At 34.5% G+C, this 26,610-nt stretch overlaps 1 protein-coding gene across 1 annotated transcript; it reads right to left on the reverse strand.

Moving 5' to 3' along the window:
- Nucleotides 1–25,312: 25,312 nt before the first annotated feature.
- Nucleotides 25,313–26,258, reverse strand: LOC109680807 (olfactory receptor 5P6-like). Its single transcript, XM_020155490.2, has one exon. The coding sequence runs from the start codon at nucleotides 26,255–26,257 to the stop codon at nucleotides 25,313–25,315; it is 945 nt and encodes a 314-aa protein (XP_020011079.2). The 5' UTR covers nucleotide 26,258.
- Between the last annotated feature and the right edge of the window lie 352 nt (nucleotides 26,259–26,610).

Here is a 26,610-nt window from a genome sequence, read left to right on the forward strand (position 1 = left end):
AAATGGATCTTCCCCACAGAAGACTGTGAAAACAAGAATAAATCTCACTAGATAAATAGATAAGCATGTGAGGATTAGGAAATAATCAAGTACTACAAAAACAGCAAAAGTGACAAGAACCTATCTTTCAATAGTAACCGAATGCTAAAGGTCTCATTTCTCTAATCAAAAGACACAGGGTAGAGGTTGGATGAAAAATTGAGACCTAACCATTTGTTGTTTGTAAGAAATGCATCTCACAGGCACAAATAAAAGTTTTTAAATGAAAAGATAGAAAAATATATTCTAAGGAAATGGAGCCCAAAAGCAAGCAGGAGTAACTATACATACATCTAACAAAATGGCTTCAAACCAAAACTAGTTAGAAGAGACAAAGAAGGAAACTTCATATTAATAAATGAAAGACTCCATAAAGCAGATATGACTATTCTAAGTGTATACACACCAAAGGCTGCCTCACTGAATTTCATAAAGCAAACAATAAAAGCACAGATAAACTCCAACATAATAGTGTATGACTTCAATAACTCACTGTCATCAATGGAGAGGTCATTCAGACAAATCGGTAAAAAAAAAATCAAAAGTAAATGATAGATCAAATGAATTTAACAAACATCTACATAACATTCCCCTTAGCAGACATAGAATACACATTCTTCTCAAAGGTCTACAGTTTTCTCTAAACTATGCTATATTTCAGGACATAAAATGTCTTAACAAATACAGGAAAAATTGAAATAATCACCTGTATTTTATCAGGCCACAATGGAATGAAACTAGAAATCAACAGTAAGAGAAACTACAGAAAATATTCAAACACAGGGAGAATGAATGATACAGTTTCAAATGATCAGTAAGTCATTGAAGAAATAAGGATGAAATTTTCAATAAATAAGTGAAAATGAAAACACAGCTTACCAAAATCTTTGGGACAAAACAAATGCAAATTAAGCTATGAATGCCAACACTAAGAAATAAGGGTCTATGAATAAATAACTTAATGATGCATCTCAAGCTCTTAACCCAAAAAAGACAGAGTAAGACAAATCCAAAATCAGTAAATAGAAAAAAATCATAAAGGTCAAGGAAAAATTAATTAAATGGAGACTAACAGAATGATAAAAATAGTCAATGAAACAAAGCATTGGTTCTTTGAAAAGATAAACAACACTGACAAAGTCTGAGCCAAACTAATCAAAAGGAAGATGGAAAACATCCAAAATAATAAAATTAGAGGTCAAAGGGGATATCATAACAAATAACAATGAAATTCAGAGGATCATTAGGGAATATTTAAAATTTTTATTTTGCAATAAACTGAAAAACCTAGAAGAAATTGATAAATTTCTAATGCATATGACCTACCAAAATTGAACAGAGGATACAAACAACTTAAATTTGTAATGAGCAATGGGATTTAAGCAGTAATGAGGCATCTCCTAAACAAGAAATGCCTAGGACTGGATGGATTCACTGCTGAATTCTACTGAACCTTTAAGGAAGAACTAATAGAAATGTTCCTCAATCTGTCCCATAAAATAGCAAGGTAAGGGATGCTACCAATGTCATTTTATGAAGTCAGTATTACACTGAGGTCAAAGGAAAATTATACAACAATTTCTACAATGAACACATACATGGTAGCATTCATTCTACTTATGTTAAAAACAGTTTATAGTGTATACAGCAATGCTCCTTATAAATGCTCAAGAAAAAAGCCTTCACAATGGGCTTTCCCCTTTTTCAGATGTCAAATGACTGAGAATCTGTGAACATAAAAATGTAGCCAATGTGGAGAAATTTTTATCCAGATTCCAGATACAATCATAGAAATAAAATGTTCTCCTGGAGTAATGCATGTGAAAGGCATGTATGTGGAGAGGTTCTCATTAGTCATTCATCACAAAATGTGCTGATCAACGTTGATAATGGACACAAAATATAGAACATAAGAAACGTGGAAAAAAGCTGTATAAACATAGGGAATGTGGTAAAGCTTTCATTTATCCCTGTTGGCTTTAGTACCATTAAAGAATTCATAATAAAGAGAAACCATATGCATATAAGTAATGTAGTAAAGTTTCACTGATCACAGAAAACTTCAAAACCATGGGCGATGTAGAAAATTCTCAATTTGATAATTACCAACCAAATTCAACAGCACATTAAAAGAGATAACACATGATAATCAAGTTTAATTGACTCCAGGGAAACAAGGATAGTACAAAATACACAAATCAATAAATGTAATACAGCACGTAAACAGAAAAAGGACAAAAACTACATAATGATCTCAATAGATATAGAAAAATTCTTTTGACAAAATTCAACATCCCATTTAGATAACAGCTTGTAAACAATAGAAAAAGAGTGAATATATTTCAACATATTAAAGACTCTGTATAACAAACTTATACCCAGCATTGCTTTAAATAGGGAAAAAATGTAAACATTTCCTTTGAAGTCAGGAGCAAGATGTGTCCTCTCCACTCTTACTCTATATAAGGCTTGAATATGTAGAGAAATAAGGCAAGATAAAAATAGGAAGAGAAGAAGTAAAATTATTCCTATTTGTAGTAGATGTGATCCTATACATAAATGACTCTAAGGACTCCACTAAAAAGCTCTTATATGTGATAAACACTTTCAGAAAAGAAGGAAAATATAAAATCAGCATTTCAGTAGTTTTTCTATACTCCAGGAATGATCAGGCTGAGAAATTAACAATCCCATTTATAATAGTCTCAAAAGTACAAAGAAATAAATTTAACTAAGGTGGTGAATGAGCTCATCTATGAAAACAGTAAAACATTGAATAAAAATTAAGGAAATTTTCAGAAGATGAAAAGAACTCCCATTTTCATGGATTGGCTAAAATAGCATTTTTTAAATGGCTAAACTGTCAAAAGCAATGCAATCCCAATCAAAATCCCAATGTCATTCTTTACAGAGACAAAAATAATCAATCCTAAAATTCATACGAAAGCATAAAAGACTGAATAGGCAAAGAAATCCTGAACAAAAAGAGGAATGCTAGAGGTATCATAATTTCTGACTTTAAATTATACTAGAGTCATAGTAATAAAAGCAGCAGATATTGGCACAAAAACAGACATGTAGACCAATGAGATAGAATAGAGAGCCCAGAAAAAATCAGCTCTAACCATCTGATTCTTAAAATAGGAGGAAAAAGTATATGTTGGAAAAAACGACAGCCTTGTCAACAAATGCTGGAAACACTGGATATCCACATGAAGAATGCTGAAAATAGATCTCTATCTTTTACCTTATACACAATTCAATTCAAAATGGACCAAAGATATGAATGTAACCCATGAAACTTTGAAAATACTATGGGAAAACACCAGAAGATATGGGCATTAGGCAACAACTTTCTGAATAGAACTCCAATACCTCAGCAAATAAGACCAAGTTTGACAAGTGCGATTGCATAGAGTTAAAAAAGCTTCTGCACATCAAAGGAAACAATTACCAGATTGAAAAGATAATCTGCAAAATTGGAAAAAGGATCAAGACCCAGAATATATAAAGAACTAAAATAATAAACACCAATTAATTAATGGTCAAATGAATTGAACAGATGGTTCTCAAAAGAAGTACAAATAGCCAACAAATACCTGAAGAATTCTAAATTTCCTTAGCCATAAAAAGAAATACATATCTAAATGACATCATGTTCCCTCCCACCCAAATCAGATTAACTATTATCAATAAAACAAACAAAAACAATGCTGGTAAGAATGCAGGAAAAAGTAGTCCTTCTAAGCTGTTATGGGGAATGTAAACTAATGCTGCCTCCAAGGAAATCAGTATGAAGATTCTTCAAAAAACTAATAACAGAACTCATATATACAGGCTACACCTTTCTTGGGAATTTATCCAAAGATATGTGCCAGCATACAATAGACATATCTGCACACCCATGTTTACTGCAGCTGTATTCACTATCCTATAGCCAAGCTAAGGAATCAGCCAAGGTGTCTATCAAACAATGAATGGAAAAAGAAAATGTTATATAGGGCACAATGGAGTATTCATCATCATAAAGAAGAATGAAATTATGTCATTTGAAGGAAATGGTTGGAACTGGAGATCATCAGGTTAAATGAAATATGCCAGACTCAGAAAGACAAATATCATATGTTTTCTTTCTTGCCTGGAATCTAAACTTTAAAAACACAAAAAAAATAGATATATATATATAGAAGGAGGATTCTTTGAGGAAGTAACGAATGGAAAGGTGGAAGAAAAGGAGAGACTGATAAGGAGGTGACTATGATCAAAGTCATTATATACAAAATTGAAACATTAAGAACTGTAACATGGAGGTGGCAGAACAAATACTAGATGGGGAGAATATGATCAAAGTACATTATATGCATGTATGAAAATATCACAATAAAACCATGGTACAATTAAAAATATACAAAAATTTAAAACACAGTGCTTTACAATAAGCAAAATAGTTGACTTTAAATAACTGTAATTTTAAAGATATTTACATTTATATCAGAAGGAAGAAAATATTTGTCTTGAATGATATATGAGTAAGTACAATTAAAAAGAGGGTTGGATGTCTTCCTAAAGTGAAATAGAATCAAACCCTTGACTGACTGAAGAGTTCAAACAGCTTGTGCTGAGGTATTCCAACTCCCACTGTCAGTTTCCTGCTTCTAGTGCTACCCTCTAAGTATCCACTGTAATGCTTCACTCCTTCTCAGAAGCTTGACACTTTCTGGGAAGCCATCAGCAGTCCACATGCTAGCACCTCCCAGATGTGGAAGAGTAACCCCAAATAATGGAGGCTGGAATTCAGTGCACAGACATTATTCTCTTAACATTCTGATGGACCATTCTGGAAGGCCCACTATGAGATTCCCACACATCCCAGGAGAATGCAGTTGCTATTGCTCTGTCAGGGACCTTTATTATACCACCATGAAGATGGACCTTAGGGTAGAATGGGAATCTCTTACTGTCAGAAATGGATAAAGAGAAGCTAAGTGGAAAATGCCTAGTTTAGTATAAAAATGTTTTCCTTCTAATTCCTTTAAAATAGATAAACATCAAATGAAAACACAATATTAACTTTTTAGTGTTTTTATATGAACAGATATAAGATGCATAGGAACAATATTATAAAGGTAGTAGAAGGTATATAGAGTCTAGGGATCTTTATATTTTGTGTAAATTACTACACTACTAACTGTGTGAAGCATGAAGTTTTAGGAAAAGACATTATACGACTGAGAGCAATTATTTAAAAAGTAATGTAAAGATGTTGAAATACCAAAGGAAAAAACTCTAATTCAGAAAACTCAAATTCCAAAAGAAGACAGGAAATGGGAAGACAAAAAGCATAACTTGATAAAGAGCACCAATGTAATTTCTGAGTGAAAGAATGAGTTGATGGTTTTCTAAGTTACAGTTTCCAGAAATACAATTAAAAGTATTCTTTTATGTACCCTGAGTGCATTTCTTCATAGTTGAGGGAGGGGGAAAGTGTCCTCAGCTTCATTTTCTAGCTGGAAATGATACTGTTATTGTTATTACTCTTCCTGCAGCTGACTGACGTTGCATTGGGAAGAGTAGAGGACAAATATAACAGCAAACAGGTGGGCTAATGATTTAGGAATCAGAAGCACAGAGTTGAAAGCAACATGCAGACTCATCTTTCTTTGGCACATTGTATCATACACTTCCATAAGCAATCAACTATGCAATTTCAAACTCCATGAAATAGAAGCACAAGAAAAATACCAATATCTAGTAATGAGAGCCATTAGCAACTAAACAGAAATCCTAGCTCAAGAGACAAATACATTTTGGCCTGTAGACAGAAATTCAATCTACATGACTATATGACTGGCGATGATGGCTAAGGATTATAATTGTTTCCTTAGTGAGAAAGTCTTTGAGCCACAAATAAAAACTTACTGCTTATACTTCACTGTTTTTAATTTTGAATGTGTGTAATGAAGTACAGGCAATTCTTATCCTGTGTTCACTCCATCTTTTGACAAATTCTTCAAAAGCAGAGTCTTAGTAATTCTCATACAAATGATTCAGTGGCATGGTCTCAGGGGAAGACTGTAGGGATGAGAGAGGCAGACAAGAGATGGGGAGATACCAGATAAAGATGTGGGACCAGCTGAAGTCTTAGCCCACAGGGAACACCAAAGCATGCATCTCAGCTCACAGCATTCCAACCTTGCCATAACAGGGTGGGGGTTTTTTTGTCTTTAAGTCACTTTATCATTCAGTTGGTGGCTATGGGCTCCCTGAAAGGAATGGCATTCACTCCCAGATTTTTCATTCAATAATGTTACTTTCAGCTAAGAGCAATACTCAAAAGAATACGGCTCTGCGTATTAGCAGCTGTCTCTCAATGAAGCATGAGGACATATTCCCTGCCTTCCTAAGAAAGAAACAAGAAATGCATTGAAATATCCACCTAACTTCCAAAAAGTCCTAATTCATTGTTATGCACAGCTACCTAGTCTACTGATTCACCAGCACCGAGGTTTTGGTAACCAGTAGAGACCATTCAGATGTCCCTCTGAGAAGATTTCCTTTTCAGTCACTGTACTTTTTCTTTCCATTATTATTCAGCATGCAAGCAAGGGCTCCTGGATGAGATAATATTTATATTGAAACTTGAAGAGTAGAAATAAGGAAGATGAAGAATTTGTCAAAGATATCATAATCAAGGCAATACTATTCAGACATAAAAAAGGATGAAATATTCACATTTGGAACAACAAGAAAAATGAACAAAAGATAACTATGTTGAGTGAAATAAAGCAGGCACAGAAAGACTAGTACTGTCTGATTTCTCTAATGCATGAAATATAAAAATGTTGGTGGGTTCTCAGGGAGGTCCCCAGAGAAAGTGGATCTCAATTCTTGACTCTGCAGGTCCTTTGTGTTCAACAGAGAAAAGCAACTTCAGACCAAGACATCAGGAAAAGTAAAGATTGGCAGAGTTTTATTCAGCATATAATGTGGAAAAGACACACCTCATAGGCAAAGTATGGCTGAATAGAAGAGATTCAATGAGCAATTTTAGCATCTGTAGATATATATATATATATATATATATATGTACATATATATATATGTACAGTGTGTGTGTAATATATATAGATGAAAGTTATATATATGTATACATATATGAAACATGTGTGTATATATATATATATATATATATATATATATATATGAAAGTTAAATGGGGTAGGGATCTTGATTTAAACATTTTTCTGGGTAAGAATCTGTGTTGTTCTGAACATATGGTGTGTTCAATCATTCCTGTTATTACAATAGTTTGACTTTATTGGATTCAGACACACTAAGCCTGCTCTGGGTACTAGATTTTTTGATCCTTATGACACAGATATATTGTCTTTTTACAAAAATTCCTGTTGATTAAAGAATGAGTTTCACCAGATATTTTCCTTAAAATATTTTTCCAGGCTGTACTTATCAAGAAGTTCAAGCAATCATTAGTGAAAGATAAAGACATCATTGTCTACTACAACCTAATAGGGAAGTAGAAATCAAAGAAAAATGTAAATGTACCACTGATCAAGTTATCTATTAATGCAGTGTTTTTCTTAATGTTTAACTCTTGATTTCCATGTTCATGGTCCCTATTCTATCCTGCCTCAGTAGACTGTGAGAGTAGAAAAGAAGGAGGGATGAGGAAAGGTTGACTGATAGGTATAAGTTATAGTTAATAGGAGAAGGAAGTTCTTGTGTGCTATTGGAAAGTATGGTGACTATAGATAATAATAATTTACTGTGTGATTTTAAAAAGCCAGAAGAAAGAATTTGACTGTTTTCACCAGTAAGAAATGATGAGATTCAAATGTTGGATTAGGGCACTAACACTTGCCAGCTTCCCCAAGAGATAGAACCAAAACAACAGGTATGTTGAGTTGGGAGTGGAGGAAAGCACAGGTATGTTGAACTGGGGATGGGGGAGAAGTTGTGGAAAGAGTCAGTGACCAGGTAAAACTGAGAAATAATTAGATATTAGAACAGTAAGAGAAACAGAGTGTTCCAGCACTGAGGTGTGGATGCTCAGCAGAGGAAGAGGAAGTACACAGTTTCTGCAAGGCAGTAGATGAAAGAGAATCTTGGTGGTCTCTAGAAGTGCAGAATCCAGAACCTTACCAACAAATAATCTAAACAGTATAAACAGACTAAACGGTCTAAAGAGACAAGAGAATTGAAATATACAGAGCAAGTTTGCACTGGAGAAGTTCTATGCACTTCCCAGCATATGTACATGGTACCATTGCAGGGAGCAATCTTGAGAAGGGCTCTATTGTCTACTCAAAGATCATGAGCCTCTGCATTTCTCTATCTATAAGACTCAGTGGCCTTTTCTCTGCACTGCTTCCGCAGATGGCTGCCTAGAGAGACAGTTTTGGTCCAGGGTAAGGTCTCAAATACTCTGAGAATTCTATGCAGTGGTATTTGTGGACTGTGATACATAGGGAAGCAGAAGGCACTTCCCTTTGATATTGGCAGTTCTGGAAGATCTGGAATTAGATAATTTGGAGAGAACAGTCATGTATGTTTTTGTTGGGATCCAAATTTGGGTGTCCCAAGACCATCATGGATTTGGATTGCACAAAATCGATCATCCCCTCTCCAAACAGGGAACTTTGAAGCCTGTGGCCTTTCCCAAACTGCACTGACTCCCCATTCTTTGTCCCAAGTTAGTAGCAAGCAGCCCAAGGAGCATGGGAGAGAATCTTTGCTTATGGTGTGACATATACAATGCTAGTTAGTTAGCACACCTTGGGGCCAGCATTTTCCCCAAAGCACAAAAAAATCTCTGAAAAGAAATTTTGCCTAGTGGATTTAGTTTTCCATTCTGGCTCATTAACCCAGGGCTGTTCAGTTTTACCTCCTGCCTAGGAGAACCTAGTCCAAGGAACTATGAAAAGAATAGAATCATTGCTAATGACTTCCTAAGTCTACATTCTGCAAGGTAGCTCCATCTAAATTGCAAACCATTGAGAAGAATTACAAAAAGCTTCACCTTCAAATCACTCCTTCAAATCTGATGAGCATCACAAGGCAAAGAATTGGGGATGCAGATCTCTTGTCATTGGTTTTTTTCTTTTTTCTTTTTGGGTTTTTTTTCACTTTTACAACTTCTCTTTTTTTGGTCACTTTTGCTTTTCTTCTTCATTTGCTCTTTTTATCATTTTGTTTTATTTTGTATTTTATTACCCTTTCCGTTAGCTATTGCAATCTTAAATTGTTTTTTAACAATTTAAAAAACATATGAGGGACATAGAAAAAAAAGAAAAATATTTTTTTATATTCTCTTGTTTATATTTTTATTTCACATATTCTTTTACTTTTCATGAGTGTTCTTTGTGTTGTTGCTGCTATTCATTGTTGTTTTTATCATTTGAAGGGCTGTTATTCTGGGTATGCCTGGAGGCCAAGCACAGGACTCTGTGGGTGCTCTGCCATGAAGGTATCATCCCAGCATAACTGAGAGGAACAGCATCTGTCTCTAACCACTACCTAGTTCTAGGTTGAACCTTGGCAGATAGTTCAACTTAAAGAATTCAATGGACTTGGCACAGCTGGGGAAAGGGTTTAACATTTGCTCATGGGAAATTGCCCACCATAACAACAACAAAAGAATAACACAACTGTTGTGAACACTACACCTGTAAAGGTTCTCAACATCAGGCACTCTCATACCATGTCAAATCGCATGCAGCTGACAACAATGGATATGAATGCCTCAGAGGGGCCCTCTGATCCTGGCCCTGACCGCTCCATGCGAAACTCCAGGACCTGCAATAATGGCTAACAAAGGATGGAAACTTCAGATCCTTCACCATGACTGGGACAGCCCAAATCAGAATCGCTGTCAACTAATGTTACTCAAGTAATAACTTTTTCTTATCCTTAAATATTACTTTCCCTCCAAAGCCTTCTCTGACTCATAAAGGTTAGTCTGATAAACTTTCTTTGTGGTGTAGATAATCACTTTGCAGGTGTCCAACTTGCCATTGTTAATCCTGGGTTATGGTTGTTTTCTTATTTACCTTTTATTCTCATCACTCATAGTTTTTTTTCCCCTTACATTATTAATACTAAGTGTTTGGGCATAGTATGTGTTGGAAAAAAAACCTGTAGAATGTATGCATGATGTGTGCCATGAGCAGGCTCTGTGGAAACAAGAGATGAACAAATTTATGTTCCTCAACTAGAAAATCATCCTTCAGTGACAAGAAGGAAATGAAGTTTAGTTAATGGAAAGTACTACAAGAGAGGTAGAGCTGAAGGCTTCTTTTGTTTTTAAATAAAAATAATGTCACTATGTTGGGAAAAAAACACTTGACAATTCAAAGGAAACATTCCTCTGAAATGTGGCTAGTATGACACGTTTAACCATTAGAACGTTGATACATTTATGTCCAAGAACTTTTCCCCTCTGGATTTATTTTAATATGCCATTTAGCACATTGAATAGTTGTATGCATACATATATATTTATTTATTTGTGTATGTATATGTAAACATATACGCACCTATATTCATAAATATGTATATACACATATATATGTATATATATATACATATACATACATATGTATGTATATGTATTTAAGACACAATCTCATTCTGTAGTACAGGCTGTCCTTGAACTCATTATTTTCCTGCCTCAGTCTTCCAAATGCTGTGATAACAGGCAGGTGCTGCTACACCTGCATGCATATATATGTGTATAAAACATAGTTTTTGAGATTTGCCTGATAATGCACTGAATCAAATTTAACTGATCATCATTCATTTTGGAAATGTCACTATTTACAACTCTTAGCTACCAGAACTAGGAATTCTACAAATGGAATCAAGTATCATGGTAATGGCATTATAACAATTTAAAAAATAATCACACTTTCAGTTATTTTTCTTAACATTAGAAAAAGTTTGTTCTGTGTGCCAAGGTAAGGCTATCATTACAATTTGCAATAATGAGCACACTAAACCAAGTTGCTCCCTGTTGCTCATTGGTTTGTTGAGTTCATGGCTGTATCTTGATTCATGGGTTTAGTGCTTTCTGTGTGTGCTCCCATTTGTTGGGACAAAGACAAAGTTCCTGTGTTTTGAAGAAATCCTAAGGAAACATAATTAATGACAAATAATATTTATAATTAATTAGTGTAGAAACAAAAAGTATTCACAAACATACTAAATATCCAGTGAAAATTACAAAAGAAAGGTATCGATAAAGCAGATACCTTAAAAGCAACTGAGGCCAATAGGAAAAGGGGACCAGGAACTAGAGAAAGGGTTAGATCAAAAAGAATTAACCTAGGAGGTAACACAAACACACAGGAAATTAATGTGAGTCAACTCCCTGTATAGCTACCCTTATCTCAACCAGCAAAAACACTGTTTCTTCCTATTATTGCTTATACTCTCTCTTCAACAAAATTAGAGATAAGTGCAAAATAGTTTCTGCCAGGTATTGAGGGGATGAGGAGGGAGAGGGAGGGGGTGGAGTGGGTGGTAAGGGAGGGGGTGGGGGCAGGGAGGAGAAATGACCCAAGCCTTGTATGCACATATGAATAATAAAACAATAAATAAATAAATAAATAAAAATACACAAAATGAAAACATCAAAAAAAAAGATCAAAGGCCTAAATCTAAAAGCCAAAATAAAATAACTATTAAGAAAAAGAAAAAAAATCAAAGAATGCAAGTAATTTCACAGAATGTCTATCAAATATTGTAAAATAAGATTAGTTTAGTTAGGAATTGCTTCAGGGTTTGAAATTTTTACTTATGTCCATTTTTTTGTCCTTCATTTCACATAAATCTCACTAGGTAAGATCTTTAGATTTACAAATTTTTGCATGCATTTTCTTTTATTGTCTTGCATACTATTTAGCAACTAAAAATTCTTTCCTATAAACATTTAATATAATGACTAGCAATCCATCCAGAGTTATTTTATTTTGGGGCTATATTATAGTAATAACCATCTTGTTTATTCCATTTTAATTTATATTTTTACTTAATATTATCAGTGACATATTTCTCAATTTTTGTGAGTAATCTTCACAACTGGAATTCTATACGAACAGATGTTAAACTCTAGCATGACTCTCACAGAGTCTTTAAATCCATCGTCAATTACTTTACCAAATTTGTCTCCCTATTACATGTTTCTTGATACAATTTTGTTCTTTATGATTTCTACTCTAGGCCATTGCATGTAATATTCATAGAGACATATTTTTTTCTAACAATGTTATTATAGTTCTTAAGATTTTAAACATTTCTCTGAAATAATAAACATCAGTATTAAATGTCTTTAATATGCCTTAATTCCTTAAATTTCTTCTTTTAGAATAAGTAAGTGTTCCATTTCTCTGATGATGAGACTGAGGTCTTTGACTAAGTGAATTTTAAAGTGCAAATAAATTTATAGTTAAGAACCTGCAGCCCATTAAATAGTGTGTTCTATTTCTTCTTTGATCTTGAGTGAGTTTAAGTTACTTTAGTAACAGGTAGTTTATTGCCTTTTGGTTAGCTTCATCATTTAAAAATAATTATTAGTTTAACCAATTTCTTGCCACAAGTTTATTGGTACAAACCAGCTACTTTCTATATAAAAGCACTGAAATATTTTAAAATAGCTATTATGTTTCCATTGCTTTTGCTTTTCTAAAATTAAGCATCCATATAGCTTCTCTGGTCATTCCACATATGGCATGCTTTTCAGATCCCTTGAAATCCCCTTTTTCGACTCGGAACATACCCTGGTCTAAGGAATGAGGTCAAGAACTGAGAAGCATTTGTGCTCTTTGCCTTCTGACTCATATAGGGCTCAGTGCAGTGATGTTCCTTTCATTGTGACACCATATGAGTCAATCTGTGCTGCTGCAGAGTCATGGAGAGGGGATTCAGACACTATAGATCCTGGCCAACTATATTAACTGGAGTAATCTGCTTGATTCTCATTCATTGTACTTGTAAAAGGGATAGAATTGTCCCTATAGTGCAAATGTGTTCTGAGATTAAAAGAAATAATTTCAGGCTGGCTGTGATATTCCAGAGGCAGAAACAAGAGGATCTCGAGTTCTAGGCCAACCAGAGAAAAGTTATCTCAAAAACAAAATGTTAAAAAAAAAGTGCTGTGGGCTTGGGTCAAGTGGTAGAGCATAAGCACAAAGACCTGGGTTCGATCTATGGGATCAGATATGGGAGTGGATATCTGTAAAATGCACAAAGTATCTGGTTATACATCAGAGCTAATGCTTATAATTAAATAAAAATGAACTATTTGGAGATTTTTCAATTCTTCAACTTTTTGAGAAGTATAATTTTTTTCTTTCAGCATGTCTGGGGCTTTTCATCACAAATCAGTGTAAACTTGGAAATGCATATTTGATGCCTTCTTTATTCAGGGCTGTGCCATTCATATGATTAATATGATGACTGGTTTTTGCCCTCTCTTCCTTAAGTGTCCACTTAAGGACTAGGGTTTTCCACTATTGGCATTTGTGCTTCTCAACTTCAGCTAGGGACTCTGACCACTCAAATATACTTTCCTTCAAAACACTGGTCACTTGTGACTATAGAGTGTACCACTCTGAGCCATATTCAACGTAAGTGTCAGGCTGTTACTTCCGATTTCCTTTTTATATCCTTAGCTGCTCAATCCTAACAATGGTTTGGGCTGACACAGACCATCCGCTCTGCCTCAGGTCTCCTGGGCAAACTGTCTAGTGGCACCAGAACAACCATTACCCAGAGCCTTTCATGATGAGCACACTATTTCCATGAGAGTCAAAGCTAAAATTAGTGAAAGCAGTTCTTTTATTTTCTATTTCTTCTTGAAGTGTGGAAATTCATTTTAACTAAAATATATTGATGTTTCACTTACCTTTTAGAAGCAAAATTATTCATGCTAAATTCCAAACAGGACTTTAAAAAGTATATGTTTTCCATTTACTTTTATAGTTAGTGGGGAGGGAGCAAATATTCCACGATATGAACCAGTGAATGCACCCACTGATCAAGGGTGGATCTCTTTGTGTGCATAGTGGAAGACAGACTGTTCTAATCAAACATGACAAATCCCCTTGAACTCTTGCTGCTTGTCCCTTTGAGAGAAAGGTCCTTGGGTTTGTTGTACAGAAATGACTTATGGAACCAAGTGACTCATTAAGACCTAGCTGGCCTTCCCTAAAGAAATCAACATTATATGCTGTCCTTTGGAAAGTGGAAAGAGTTCCTAGTTCCCGGAAGAATATCTGACTTCAAATAACTTACCTGCTTAATAGGGGTTAGTATGATGATGCCAGAGTATTTTCCAATTAAAATAACCTTTGAATCAAATTGAAAAAGAGCTAAAAGAGCTTGTGATTGAAGACAGAATAGTAAAGAAGGAAATTATTTCTTTGATTTATACAACATTTCATTGCAGAAAAATAGCATGTTCTAGAAATCCCTATACACATAATTGTCTCTTTATTAAGTATATTGGAACTCTCTTCCCACTCTTCAATAGGACAATTTAAGAAGCTTTTCTGAGGCATCTGACCACCCACATTCCATTCAGGTGGTTGACAACATGCCAAATGCATTAAACATTTATCTCAACCCTAATAACCAATCTTTTTTTTAATGTGTCTCAATAGTCTTAGGGCTCAACATTCCTACAGCTCTTTTGTCAAGTTCCAGGAAGAAAAATATCTCAATGATTTATTCTGCATACACATCCCTCATTGTCTACCCTCAAGTTCTCCTCAAGGCCAAAGTCCCTTACTTCTTGCACCATATAGTTTCCCCATGTCCCTTCTAGAACTGTTTTTCTCAACAAGGGAATATGTAATACAATGCCATTAAATTTTTTCTACCTTGCAACCTGACCCACTAAACTAGGCCCAAATGTGCATGTTCAAATGATCCTATAAATCAGCTTCAGTATCTCTCAACGGTATTATAAAAACAGACCTAAAATTTGTTGAAAGACACACATGTGTGTGACCCTAAAGATAGAACCAGAGACCTTAAGTGTCATCTCAACTGTGGACCCTGAAGCAGCCCTGTGACTCAGTTCCAGGATCTCTTAAACACACACTTCTATAGTACTGCCTAAGGACTCATCTAGTGATCCAGTAGGGTTCTCCAAGGGACCTAGACAAAACCATCCCTATCCTTTGAGGTGATAACAGGCCCACTCTCTGTGTGCCTTAAAGTGGATCTTCATCCCAGCACCAGCCCTATAGACCAACATAATGGTAATAATGCAGTCAGTCATCCAAAAACTAGACAGGATCCATTTCCACAAGAGTTCCTACTAAGAGACCTGACAACAAAGACCACACTCTACAACAAACAATTGCTACTAAAACACGTGCATATCCATGTGGAAAGAAGAAACAACCCAAGCATCACACCATATTTTAAAAATTAACTAAAAATGTATCATAGAAATGTGAATAATGAGACAATGAAATTTCCAGAGATAAATGTAAGAGAAAATATTTCCTTTGGAGAATAGCTTAAAAAGTTTTAGGCAAAACACAAGAACCAGAACCCATGAATTGCAAAATAGAAAATACTTTTCATTACTGTTGATTTATGATAAGTTTTGATATTATGTATTGCAGATAATCAAACATTTTTCTTAAACTTTTTCATTTTTCCAGCTGGTGACATAACCATACATTTTTTATATTTATCTTAGCAGACTATACAAATGATACTGTCATAATTTTATCATAGTTTAATGAATAGTTTAATATTTTGAAAAGTTACATTTTAATAATATCACTTCTTCTACCCTGAGAATAGTGTGTATGTCTCTCTACTTATCTATACCTTTATTTTTCTCACTGGGATTCTATAATGTCTCATACAGAAATCTAACATGACCTTAACAGTTTAACAGTAAGTATTTTGAGCTTTTTTGGTTTTCCTTTTCTAATGTTCAATTATTTGCATCAAGTATTTAAAATACAGCTTATGTTTTATATATTAATCCTAATAGTATCTTCCATGACCTTACTAAATAATTTCTAATGCTATGCTTAGAGACCTCTCATAATTTTCTCTGTGAAAAGGTATGGTAGATGTAAACAGAGTTTTTTTCACTTCTTCTTTGTCTGATCTTTCTTTATTACTTTTATTTGCCTTATTGCATGCCTAGGAGCTCCACTAAAATATTGACTTCCTGTTTACTAATGTGAATGTGCCTTCATGTTTACAAATAAAAGGTAAAGCATTCAGTGTTTTACTACAAAGAATAAACAGCTTATTTCGCCTAACATAATGTTCCCCAGCTTTATCTATGCTGCTGAAATGACAAAATTTTCTTTTTTTCAAGGTTGAATAGTTTGTGTGTGTGGTGTGTTCTTTCAGCTTTAGGCTGCTGTCCTTAAAATGTGACTCCTAGGGAGATGCCAGATGATTGTGAATCATCTGCTAATTGTACATTTTATCCTCAATAGAGGGAGTTCATCCCTCCTGCAGTTCCCTTATATTTAGCTACTCACCAAATTTCCTGTTGATTATCTGCTACCAAATTCTGTCCCCTTCTGACCTTTCAAGTCATCAGTGTTTCATATGACTCTGATGTCTGCTGATGTCTGGATTTAGTCATTCATTCAGTGAAGATAGCAGTAAACTCATAAATCTTACTCTATGCAGGCCAGAAATGGATCTCCAGTCTAGCCCAGGCTTAAATATTTTTGTGGAAAACTGAGATTTGGGCAGAATTTATACTCAGAAATTAGGTTTCCATCATTCTGCATGTCTCTTCTTTGAGAATGTCTTCTCTAAATTACCAAACGAGTTACCTAAGGAGAGAGATCTGTCCTCAGCTGACTGTGGCTTGCAAGACTGTTTTTAAAAATTACACATATTAATGGGTACCATGTAATATATGTGTGTGTGTGTGTTCACATTTAAATGAGGTTAAACATATTTTTGCCTTCAACATTTCTTTATGGTTAAAACCGTCAAAATTCTCTTTTACCCATTTGAAATTGTTACTTATAGTCAATCTGCTGTACACCAGAATTTCTTGCTCCTATCAAACTATAACCTCTCCCCATCCACTCCAACTCCCCCCTCACACAATTCCCTAATTTCTGGTAACTGGTAACAATCATTCCATTCTAAACTTCAGTGAATTAAGTTTTTTAGATGCCACATATGAGTTGGCTGTCAGTCAAATTGGACCATCCTTAAAGTGTAATGTACATCATTGCTTTTGCTCTTTTGATAATCCTGTCTTTGTCTTCAACATTTGAAAACTTGCCTTAGTCCTAGGTAGATTTTGTAGAGTTGAATCTGACTGCTGACCTGTGACCTTCCTATACTTAGATATTTATACTCTACTCTAGTTTATGGAAGATTTCTGTTATTCCCTTGAATAAGCTTTCTGTACATTGGACATTTTTCCTCCTAAACCCCAGTAGCCTACATATTTCCCTTTAATTTTTTTTGTGCTTCTTTTTTGTTGTTGTTCATTTATTCACATGTGCATACATTGTTTGGGTCATTTCTCCACCCTGTCCCCCTCCCCCACCCTCTCCCCCTCCCACACACCTTGTTTGCTTTCCTTATTCCTCTTCATTCTTTTTTCCTGTACTACCTCAAACTTTGTATTTTAAAATCCCTTGTGCTTGGGCTTACTGGTTCTTTCTTCTATTTATGTATTTTCCTATTGAGAACTTTTATCACACTTTTCACTTTGCTTAATGTACTGCTAGGCTGAATGTTTTCTGTTTCTTTTCTTTTTAACTACTTCAATATCCCTGTTGAATTTCTAATGGCAAATCATATATGCTATTCATAAATTTCTCATTAAGTTTGCTAATATTCTGGGGATTTTTAAATCTAATTTCATGGAAAAACTTGGATTATGGACTGGATGGGTAGCTTACTAATAGAGTCCTTGCTTAGCCTTTTGGATCCGATCCCCAGCACCCCACCCGCCCACCCACCCACACACAAAGTTTATCTCTAATTCCATTTCCTTTTATCTTTCCTGGTTTTAGTATAAAGACTTCCCAGGTATTATTGCAGTTGAACGGTCCATTCTTTGGTTTCAATGGGTTTGTGTAATATTGGAATTATTATTTCATTAGTATTTAGTAAAACCTTTAATGAGGCATTTCTGTCTGCACTTCTTTATATGCCAATTAAATTTCTTTAATTATCTCTCGATTTTCTTTCTCTGAGTTAGTTTTGACTACGTTTATTTGTCTAAAAATTCTTCAGTTCATCTAAATTATACAATTTATTTTATTTTATTTTTATTATTGTGCTGGGTAGAGGTGCATAATGGCATTTAGAAAAGTACTTACAATAAATCATACTTGAATTCATCTCCTCCACCATTCTCCTTTATCCCCCCCCTTGCATTGCTGGAATAGTTTCAACAGGTATCATTTTTCTAGTTACATACATGTCACATAACATGCACTGTATTCACTCTCCCATACCCCATACCTTCTCTCCCTTGCACTGGTACCAAAACCCCCAGGCAGGACCTTAATCTCATAATCTTACCTATAGCGGTAAAATCTGTAGTTATATTGCCTTTATCTTCCCTAGATTATCTGTACTTTCCCTTTCATTTTCACTCAATATGGCCAACAAAAATCACTGAAAGGAAACAAGTATATGGTTATGTTCAAGACCTCCACTATGTATTCTTTTCTTTCTATACCCTGAATTTAATGTTATTCCTTCTCTCTACCTTGTGGAAATGAATGTAAATCTTACTAATTTTTATCATTTTTCTAGTACATTAATCTAAGTTTACAAATTTCCTTATAAAATTATATATTTCTATTAAACATTTTATAAATAGAAATTTTCTCATCATTTTCTTATTTCCTCATATAATCTGATTTCATCATTGACCCATGGTTTCTTAAATAGTTTCTTAATTCATTTGCCAGTAAATGGGGGTTTTCCAGTTATCTTTTTATTTTTGATATATAGCTTTATTGCACTATATTTAAAGATACTTTCTATAACTGAAAGCTATTAAACAAATTTGCTGGGCAAAGTGGCTCATACCTGTAATCACAGATCCTCTGGAGGCAGAAAAAGGATGATTATTATTCAAGACCAGTTGGGGCAAAGGTAGCATCTAACACTTGTATCCAAAAAAAAAAAAGAAGGTCTGGAACCATAGTTTAAGTGGTAGAGGTAGAGCACCTGGCCTGCCTATGTTCAACACTCAGCCCTACAACAGAAAGGAAGAAAAGAAAAGAGAGGGGAGAAAGATAGAAAGAAAGAAATAGGAAGGAAGGAAGGATGAAGAAAGGAGAGAAAGAGAGAGATGAGAAGGGCAAAGAAAAAAGAAAGAAAACTTAGATATTTGTGTCTTTTTTCCAATTCTAAGTAAATTTTTTTAAAATACTTGTTTAATTGATTCATTGATTGCTATGTTCTAAACATATACCATATATCTTTACTGTTATCTATTATCGTTCAGACTTTCCACTTATACTACTTAAACATTGATGTTAAAATCCATTCTGAAAAACCAACTTACTACCTTTTCATTTGCTATAGTCGAAATGGCATTTTAGTTTTTCATCATCTATTAATTGCTTCCTAGCCAAAAATATATAATTTTGTTAATGTTTTCAGTATAGACTCATCAATTAATAGGTAGATACTTTTGTCAAAGGATTTGAGAATGTTCCAAAGAAACACTGGAGAACTGCCAAGCCTGTAATGGTACCTCTGGTTTTTCCCACATTTTTATTAGGGTATATTAATTATACAATGTGACAGGGTTTCATTGTGATGTTTCCATACATTTATGTAATATACTTTGATCATATTCACCCTTTTTCTCTTTCTTATCCCTCCTCTCCCACTCACCCTTTTTTATCTTTCTTGCAATTTTTAAAATGGGTTTCATTATAACATTTTCATAGATGTAAACAAAGTACTCTGACTATATTCTTCCCTCCCTCCTCCACCTTCTCTTTTCCCCTGGCAACATCCTGCTGGACACTCTCGCCCAAATAGTACCCCATTTAACTTCATGTCCATTTTTAAATCTTCGGATCTAGCTTTTAATATGAGAGAAAGATGTAGTATTTGTCTTTCTGAGTCTGGCTTATTTCACTTACTATTGTGATCTCCTGTTCTACGCATTTTCATGAAAATGACATAATTTCATTCTTCTTAATTACTGAATAATACATCATAGTGTATATATACCATATTTTTATCCTTTCATCTATTGACAAGCATAAAGGCTAATTCCGTAACTTAACAATTGTGGATAGTGCTGCAATAAACATGACTGTTCAAGTACCTCTTTTGTGTGCATGCTGATTTGCATTGCCTTGGATATATGCCCAAGAGTGGTATAACAGGGTTATATGGTAGTTTTATTTTTAGGTTTTTGAGGACACTTCATAGTGCTTTTATAATGGCTGTACTAATTTGCATTCACATCAACATTCCCCTTATTGGATTACTTTTTTGTCCAAATCCTCACCACCATTTGTTATTTGTTTTCTTGATGACTGCCATTCTGAATTTTGAAGACATTTCATGATTTCTCTGAGCATCCCATTCTTGACACATAACATGTAGCCCATTTCTCAAATAACAACATTCAGGAAACTTATGTTCTGTCTATGCTACTAAGCAGTGCATTTAAAAAATTTTTTTGAATTAGTGTACATTAATAGTACAAAGGGATTGCATTGTGACAATTCCTTGCATGCTTACAGTGTACTTTGAACATATTCACTTCCCTCCATTTCCACCTCCCTCCTCCCACTTTACAAACAGCGTTTGATGGGTTTCGTTATGCTGTTTTCATATGTATATATGCAGCTTACTTTGACCATTGTTACACCTCTGCACTCTTGCTGATTCCCCCCCCCCCGACATTACCTCATATGCATTCATGTCCCATCATCATTTTAGGTGTAGGTTCCATAAATGAGGGAGAGCATGCGATATTTGAGCTTCTGAGTTTGGCTTATCTTATTGAGTGTAATGATCTCCAGTTCCACATATTTTCCTGCAAATGACATAATTTCATTTTTTATGGCTAGTAATATTCCATTACATACATACATACACACAGATGCACACACACACACACACACAAACACATATATGTATATGTATATCTCTATATATATCATTTTCTTCATCCATTCATTGGTTATTAGGGGACTCAGCTGTTTGTACGGTGTGGTTATTGTGTAGAAGGCTGCAATAAACATAGGTATACAGGTATCTTTCTTGTATATTGATTTACACCCCTTCAGATATATGTCCAAGAGTGGTATGGCAGGGTCATAAGGAAGTCTATTTTTAGTTTTTTGGAAATATCCATACTGATTTCCATAGTGGTTACACTAGTTTACATTCCCACAAATTGTGTGTGAGGATTCTTTTCCATACACACATCCTCACAAGCATTTGGTATATGTTTTCTTAGTGATAGCATTCTGACCAGGATAAAATGAAATCTTAGTGTAGTTCTAATTTGTGAAGATTCTCTCCCATTCTGTGGGTTGTGTCTTGATTCTGGTAATTTTCTTTTGATGTGCAGAAACTTTTTAATTTGTTAATTCTTGCTCTTATTTTTTGGGCAATTGGACTCCTATTCAGAAAATAATTACCTATGCCTATATCTTCCAGAGTTTTCTCCATTTTTCCTGTAGTATTTTCAACATTTCAGCTTTTACATTAAGATACTTGATCCATTTGGAGTTGATTTTTGCACAGGTTGAGAAATACAGGTCCAGTTTCAGTATTCTGTATATAAACAGCCAGTTTTCTTAGCACCATTTGCTATCTTTTCTCTGGTATATGTCTTTGGTTCATTTGTCAAAGATTAAACAGTTATAATTGTGTGGTTTTATATCTGGGTCTTCTTTCAATTGGTTTTCATGCCTTTTTTTTTTCTAGTACCAAGCTGGACTTTTTACAGTCACCTTTTACTGTGACTCTGTAGTATGATTTGAAGTCTGGTATTGTGATACTTCCAGTGTTCTTTTTGCTCTGGATTACTTTTGCTATTTAGGGTCCATATGAATTTTAGGATTGATTTTTCTATTTATGTGAAGAATGACATTGAAATTTTGATGGGTATTTCATTGAACCTGTAGAGTGCTTTTGATAGTATAGTCACTTTCATGACATAATTCTACCAAACCATGAGCATGGTTTTTCCACCTTGTGATATTTTCTTCAATATATAAAACAATGTTTTATACTTTTAATTGCAAAAGTCTTTGACCACATTGGTTAAGTTTACGTAGGTATTTTAATTTTTGAGGCTATTTTGAATGGGATTATTTTAATGATCTCTTTTTCATCCTGTTCACTGATTTTTTATATGTTTATTTTATATCCTACTACACTGTCAAGTATTTATCAGATCCAGGAGTTTTTAGTGGAATCATTGGGTCTTTTAAGAATAAAATCATATCATTTACAAACAGAGATAACTGACATCTTCCTTTCCTATTTGAATCCCTTTTATTTTTTTTCTCTTGCTTTATTGCTCTGGCTTGAAGTACTATATTGAACAGTCTCGTTTCTGATTTTAGAGGAAATTATTTCAGTTTTTCCCATTTAATATATTGGTGGCTATAGGTTTGTCATATATAGCCTTTTAAGTGGAGGTACATTCCTTCAATTCCTTTTTTCTTCAGAGTTTTTTACATGAAACAACATAAAATTTCACAAAAGTCTTTTTTTGTATCAATTGAAATGATCATGTGATTTTTGTCTGACTCTGTTTATGTTAAGCCGTGCATTTATTAAGAATTCTATATTGAAACTGCATGACTTTGAGATCCAATATTACAAGCACTCTTCCCTTTAGGGGAAGAATATTTCTACTTCAATTGAAGGTCAAATTGTCCTTGGCTGAACTTCCTATTTCTCCTAAATCCTAATAAATGTGAATGTCAGCTGTGTTACATGCAGCATTGCTTATGACTAAAATGATTAATTATAAAATGCAGCTGGACTTAGAGGACAATAAAAAATACATTCTCTTAATTTCTTATGCTTCCCTGAGTAATGTCAATTTTATGACACTAAACAACCTTTGCAGGGACCTGAAACTATATTTTACAGTTATTAAATGTATTTGTTCTATCAAGGGTCACAGGGTTTTTATGCTAGAATACTCCTCTTCCTGTGCTATCACTTGCAATCCTATATAAAAACTCATGGGAACTATGTTTATCAGGGAGACCTCCATGATACAAATCTGAGCAAGACTTGGTACTTCCAGTTTTCCCTCTTCCTGAAGGTAAGGTAAGAATGAAGGTAGGTGTATCAATGAGACTTCTCACTAAAACATGCCCTAGATTTTTACTTTGACTCTATCATCCCAGAAGATCACTAAGTCTATAACCATGGTTATATAATTTGTCAAATTCTATCATTGCAAAAAAATTAGTGTTAGTCTACTTCCCTGAGTTCTCACACTTTCTGGTGATGGAATTCCTTACTACTTTGTAAGATCTGATGTGATATTTAAGATATACTTAACAGTTTATCATCTACTTTATTAAATTCATATGGGATTAATTAAAATGACCATCCCTGACCTTGGTGGAGAAGTCCAAAAGTAAATGACATGAAGATAAGTGGAATGTTGGTCTCATACAACTGTACATGGTAGTTCCAAATTCAACCTGATGTACCCTCACCTCCTGCCATCCTTTTTCAGGTGTTATGTGATCACTGAGATCTGAACTGCTCACTCCCTGTCTTTGTCACTTTAATATCCCACACTTTTTTTTCTTTCACATTTACTCATTACCCTCTCATTTGCCTTTAGGTTTTATTATCTAGAGCATAAATCCCATCTTTGCCTACTTGTCACTTGTAATCCAAATAGCCTAAACTAGTGCTTAGAATATAAGAATCACTCAAATAATTTTAATAGATGAAACAGTAAGCTTCATGTCCTTGGTCTACCAGCAAAAACATGGAATTTGTTTCTGAAAAACTAAGGAGGGGAGAGGAAAGGGAAATAACTGAGACATTACCATATGAATGTTGATTAAGTCTTTCTGGGAGACAGTCAGAATTTCAAAGGAGAAATAACAATTCTGTTCCAGCATCCTCAACATGATTTGTGGGTCTGACCATTAAATCATTCTAAAAGTTTGATCTTTTGGTTACACTATAAACCTGAGTCTCCTTGGAAATTATTGTTTGTTTTTGTTTCACCGAGTCCTTAGAAGCTCAAAATTCTGTTATTCCATCAGAGGACCTTGCCTGCTTTGACTGGAAAGAGGAATTCACAGATTAATTAAGGATGGGTCCTCCTGGTCTTCTCTTCTAATGCCTTTATTAGGCTGAAAGAAGAAATCTGGATCACAGACCAAAATTTTATGGGCCCACAGAATTTATCCCCCAAAATAACTTGGGGTAAATGAGTAAATGAGAAAGAAAAAAACAGTCATTTTAATCTCTGGTCATATGTCATCATTTCTCTTACAATGCACTGAGTCATGGATATAGTTACCAGGCTTATCTCATGTTCACCAGATGTTGAAATGGACACAACCTAAAGAATTGAGATGTGTGTTAATCAGCTTTCTGTTACTATAACAAACAGCTGAGATAATCAACTTAAAAAAGGTTTATTTTTGCCATGGTTTTGGAGATTTCAATCCGTGATGAGTTTATTCTGGTTCTGTTGTGGCACACCATGGGAGAAACATGAAGTGGGGCCAAACCACTTACCTCATGCTCAGTAGGCAAAAAAAGATAAAGAAAAAGGGACTGGGATCCCACTATGATGGCAAATTATGAATAAATGAAAGATACCTCACTAGGTTCAACCTGTCAAAGTTTCTACCACCTCTCAATAGAACCACTCTAGGGACCAAATCTTTACCACACGAACTTCGGGAACACTTAAGATCTAAACCATAACAACATAAAGGAGCCTTAATATATATCACAGAACAACTATACTTGAAAAGTATTTTTAGAAGATTTTGTTTTATGTAAATAAATTTTGATTCTTAATTATAAATTAAATTCAGTTATTAAAAGTAACTAACAGCCCTTTGTTTTCCATATATTCTAAGAGTTGAACCCCTATATTTACTGAAAAACTCCACACTAGGTAATGACATATCAATAGATATATCTCAGCCACAAACACTAATAAATAATAAAATATAAATTCTTCTAATTATTGTATCTATGGGATACTATTATTATATAAAGTCCTACAAAATAGCATACTTCATTAGGAGAGTATTTTCCTACCAAGCTGTCTCTTCAGAGCCTCCTTAATCTCATTATTCCTGAGACTATAGATGACGGGGTTCAACATAGGGATCACCACTGTGTAGAACACAGACACCACCTTGTTCTGGTCAGTGGAGTAGCTGGACTTGGGCATCACGTAGATGAATGTAATGGTCCCATAGAACAGAGTGACTGCAGTGAGATGGGAGGTGCAAGTGGAGAAGGCCTTGTGGCGGCCATCAGTGGAGTGCATCTTCAGGATGGTGATAAGAATGTAGATGTAGGAGACGGCTATGACAATCACTGTGAACACAATAATGGAGCCAGAAGTAAATGAGGGAACAACTTCAGGGACACTGACATCAGAACAGGAGAGTTCAACTAAAGGAGAAAAATCACAGAAAAAATGATTGATTCTATTAGATCCACAGAAGAACAAAGAAATGAAGGACAGGGTAAAGGTGGATGCATTAAGGAAACCACCAATGTAAGCTACTACAAGTAACTGGACACAGACTTGTGTGGACATTTTGGTTGAATACAGTAGTGGGTTGCAGATGGCAACAAAGCGATCATATGCCATGGCAGCCAGAAGGAAACCCTCAGCCGTCCCAAAAAAAATGACTGAATCAAGCTGGATGGCACAACCAAGGTAGGAAATTATATTTTTTTCCACCAGGAAGTTAACAAGCATATTGGGTGTGACTGAAGATGAAAACACCATGTCAGCAAAAGCTAAATGGCTCAGAAAAAAGTACATGGGATGTTGGAGCTGAGAAGAGACTCTGATAAGAATGATTGTACTGAGATTGCCAGATATGGTAACCAGGTAGATACACAGGATGACCATGAAGAGGATGACTCGAAGGACTGGATCATTTGTTAAGCCCAATAAAATGAACTCTGTCACTGCAGTGTGGTTCCCATCTACCAGGGAATCCATGAGACAATGTTGCTGCTACCAAAACAAACCTGTAATGGAAACAATATATGAAACAAAATTATAAATATGATGGTTTAATTTTCATTCACACATGTAGGACATCATACTAGGTAAATATATTCAAATGTCGGAAGATATGTAAATGCAATTGTGAGTCAGCATCTACCTATAACTAAAAAAATGATTTTAGAAGGCACACCACAAAATTCCTTCATAATATATATTTTTCTTTAAAACCAAATGACAAAAATACAAGACAGATTAGTAAAACAAAAATGAATGCTGAGTTTGTTGGGAAAAATAAGAATACACATCAAGTTTTGCAAGAAAAACATAGATAATAGCTAATATAA

This window comes from Castor canadensis, chromosome 1 (genome assembly GCF_047511655.1).
Source record: "Castor canadensis chromosome 1, mCasCan1.hap1v2, whole genome shotgun sequence".
Classification (NCBI taxonomy): Eukaryota; Metazoa; Chordata; class Mammalia; order Rodentia; family Castoridae; genus Castor; species Castor canadensis.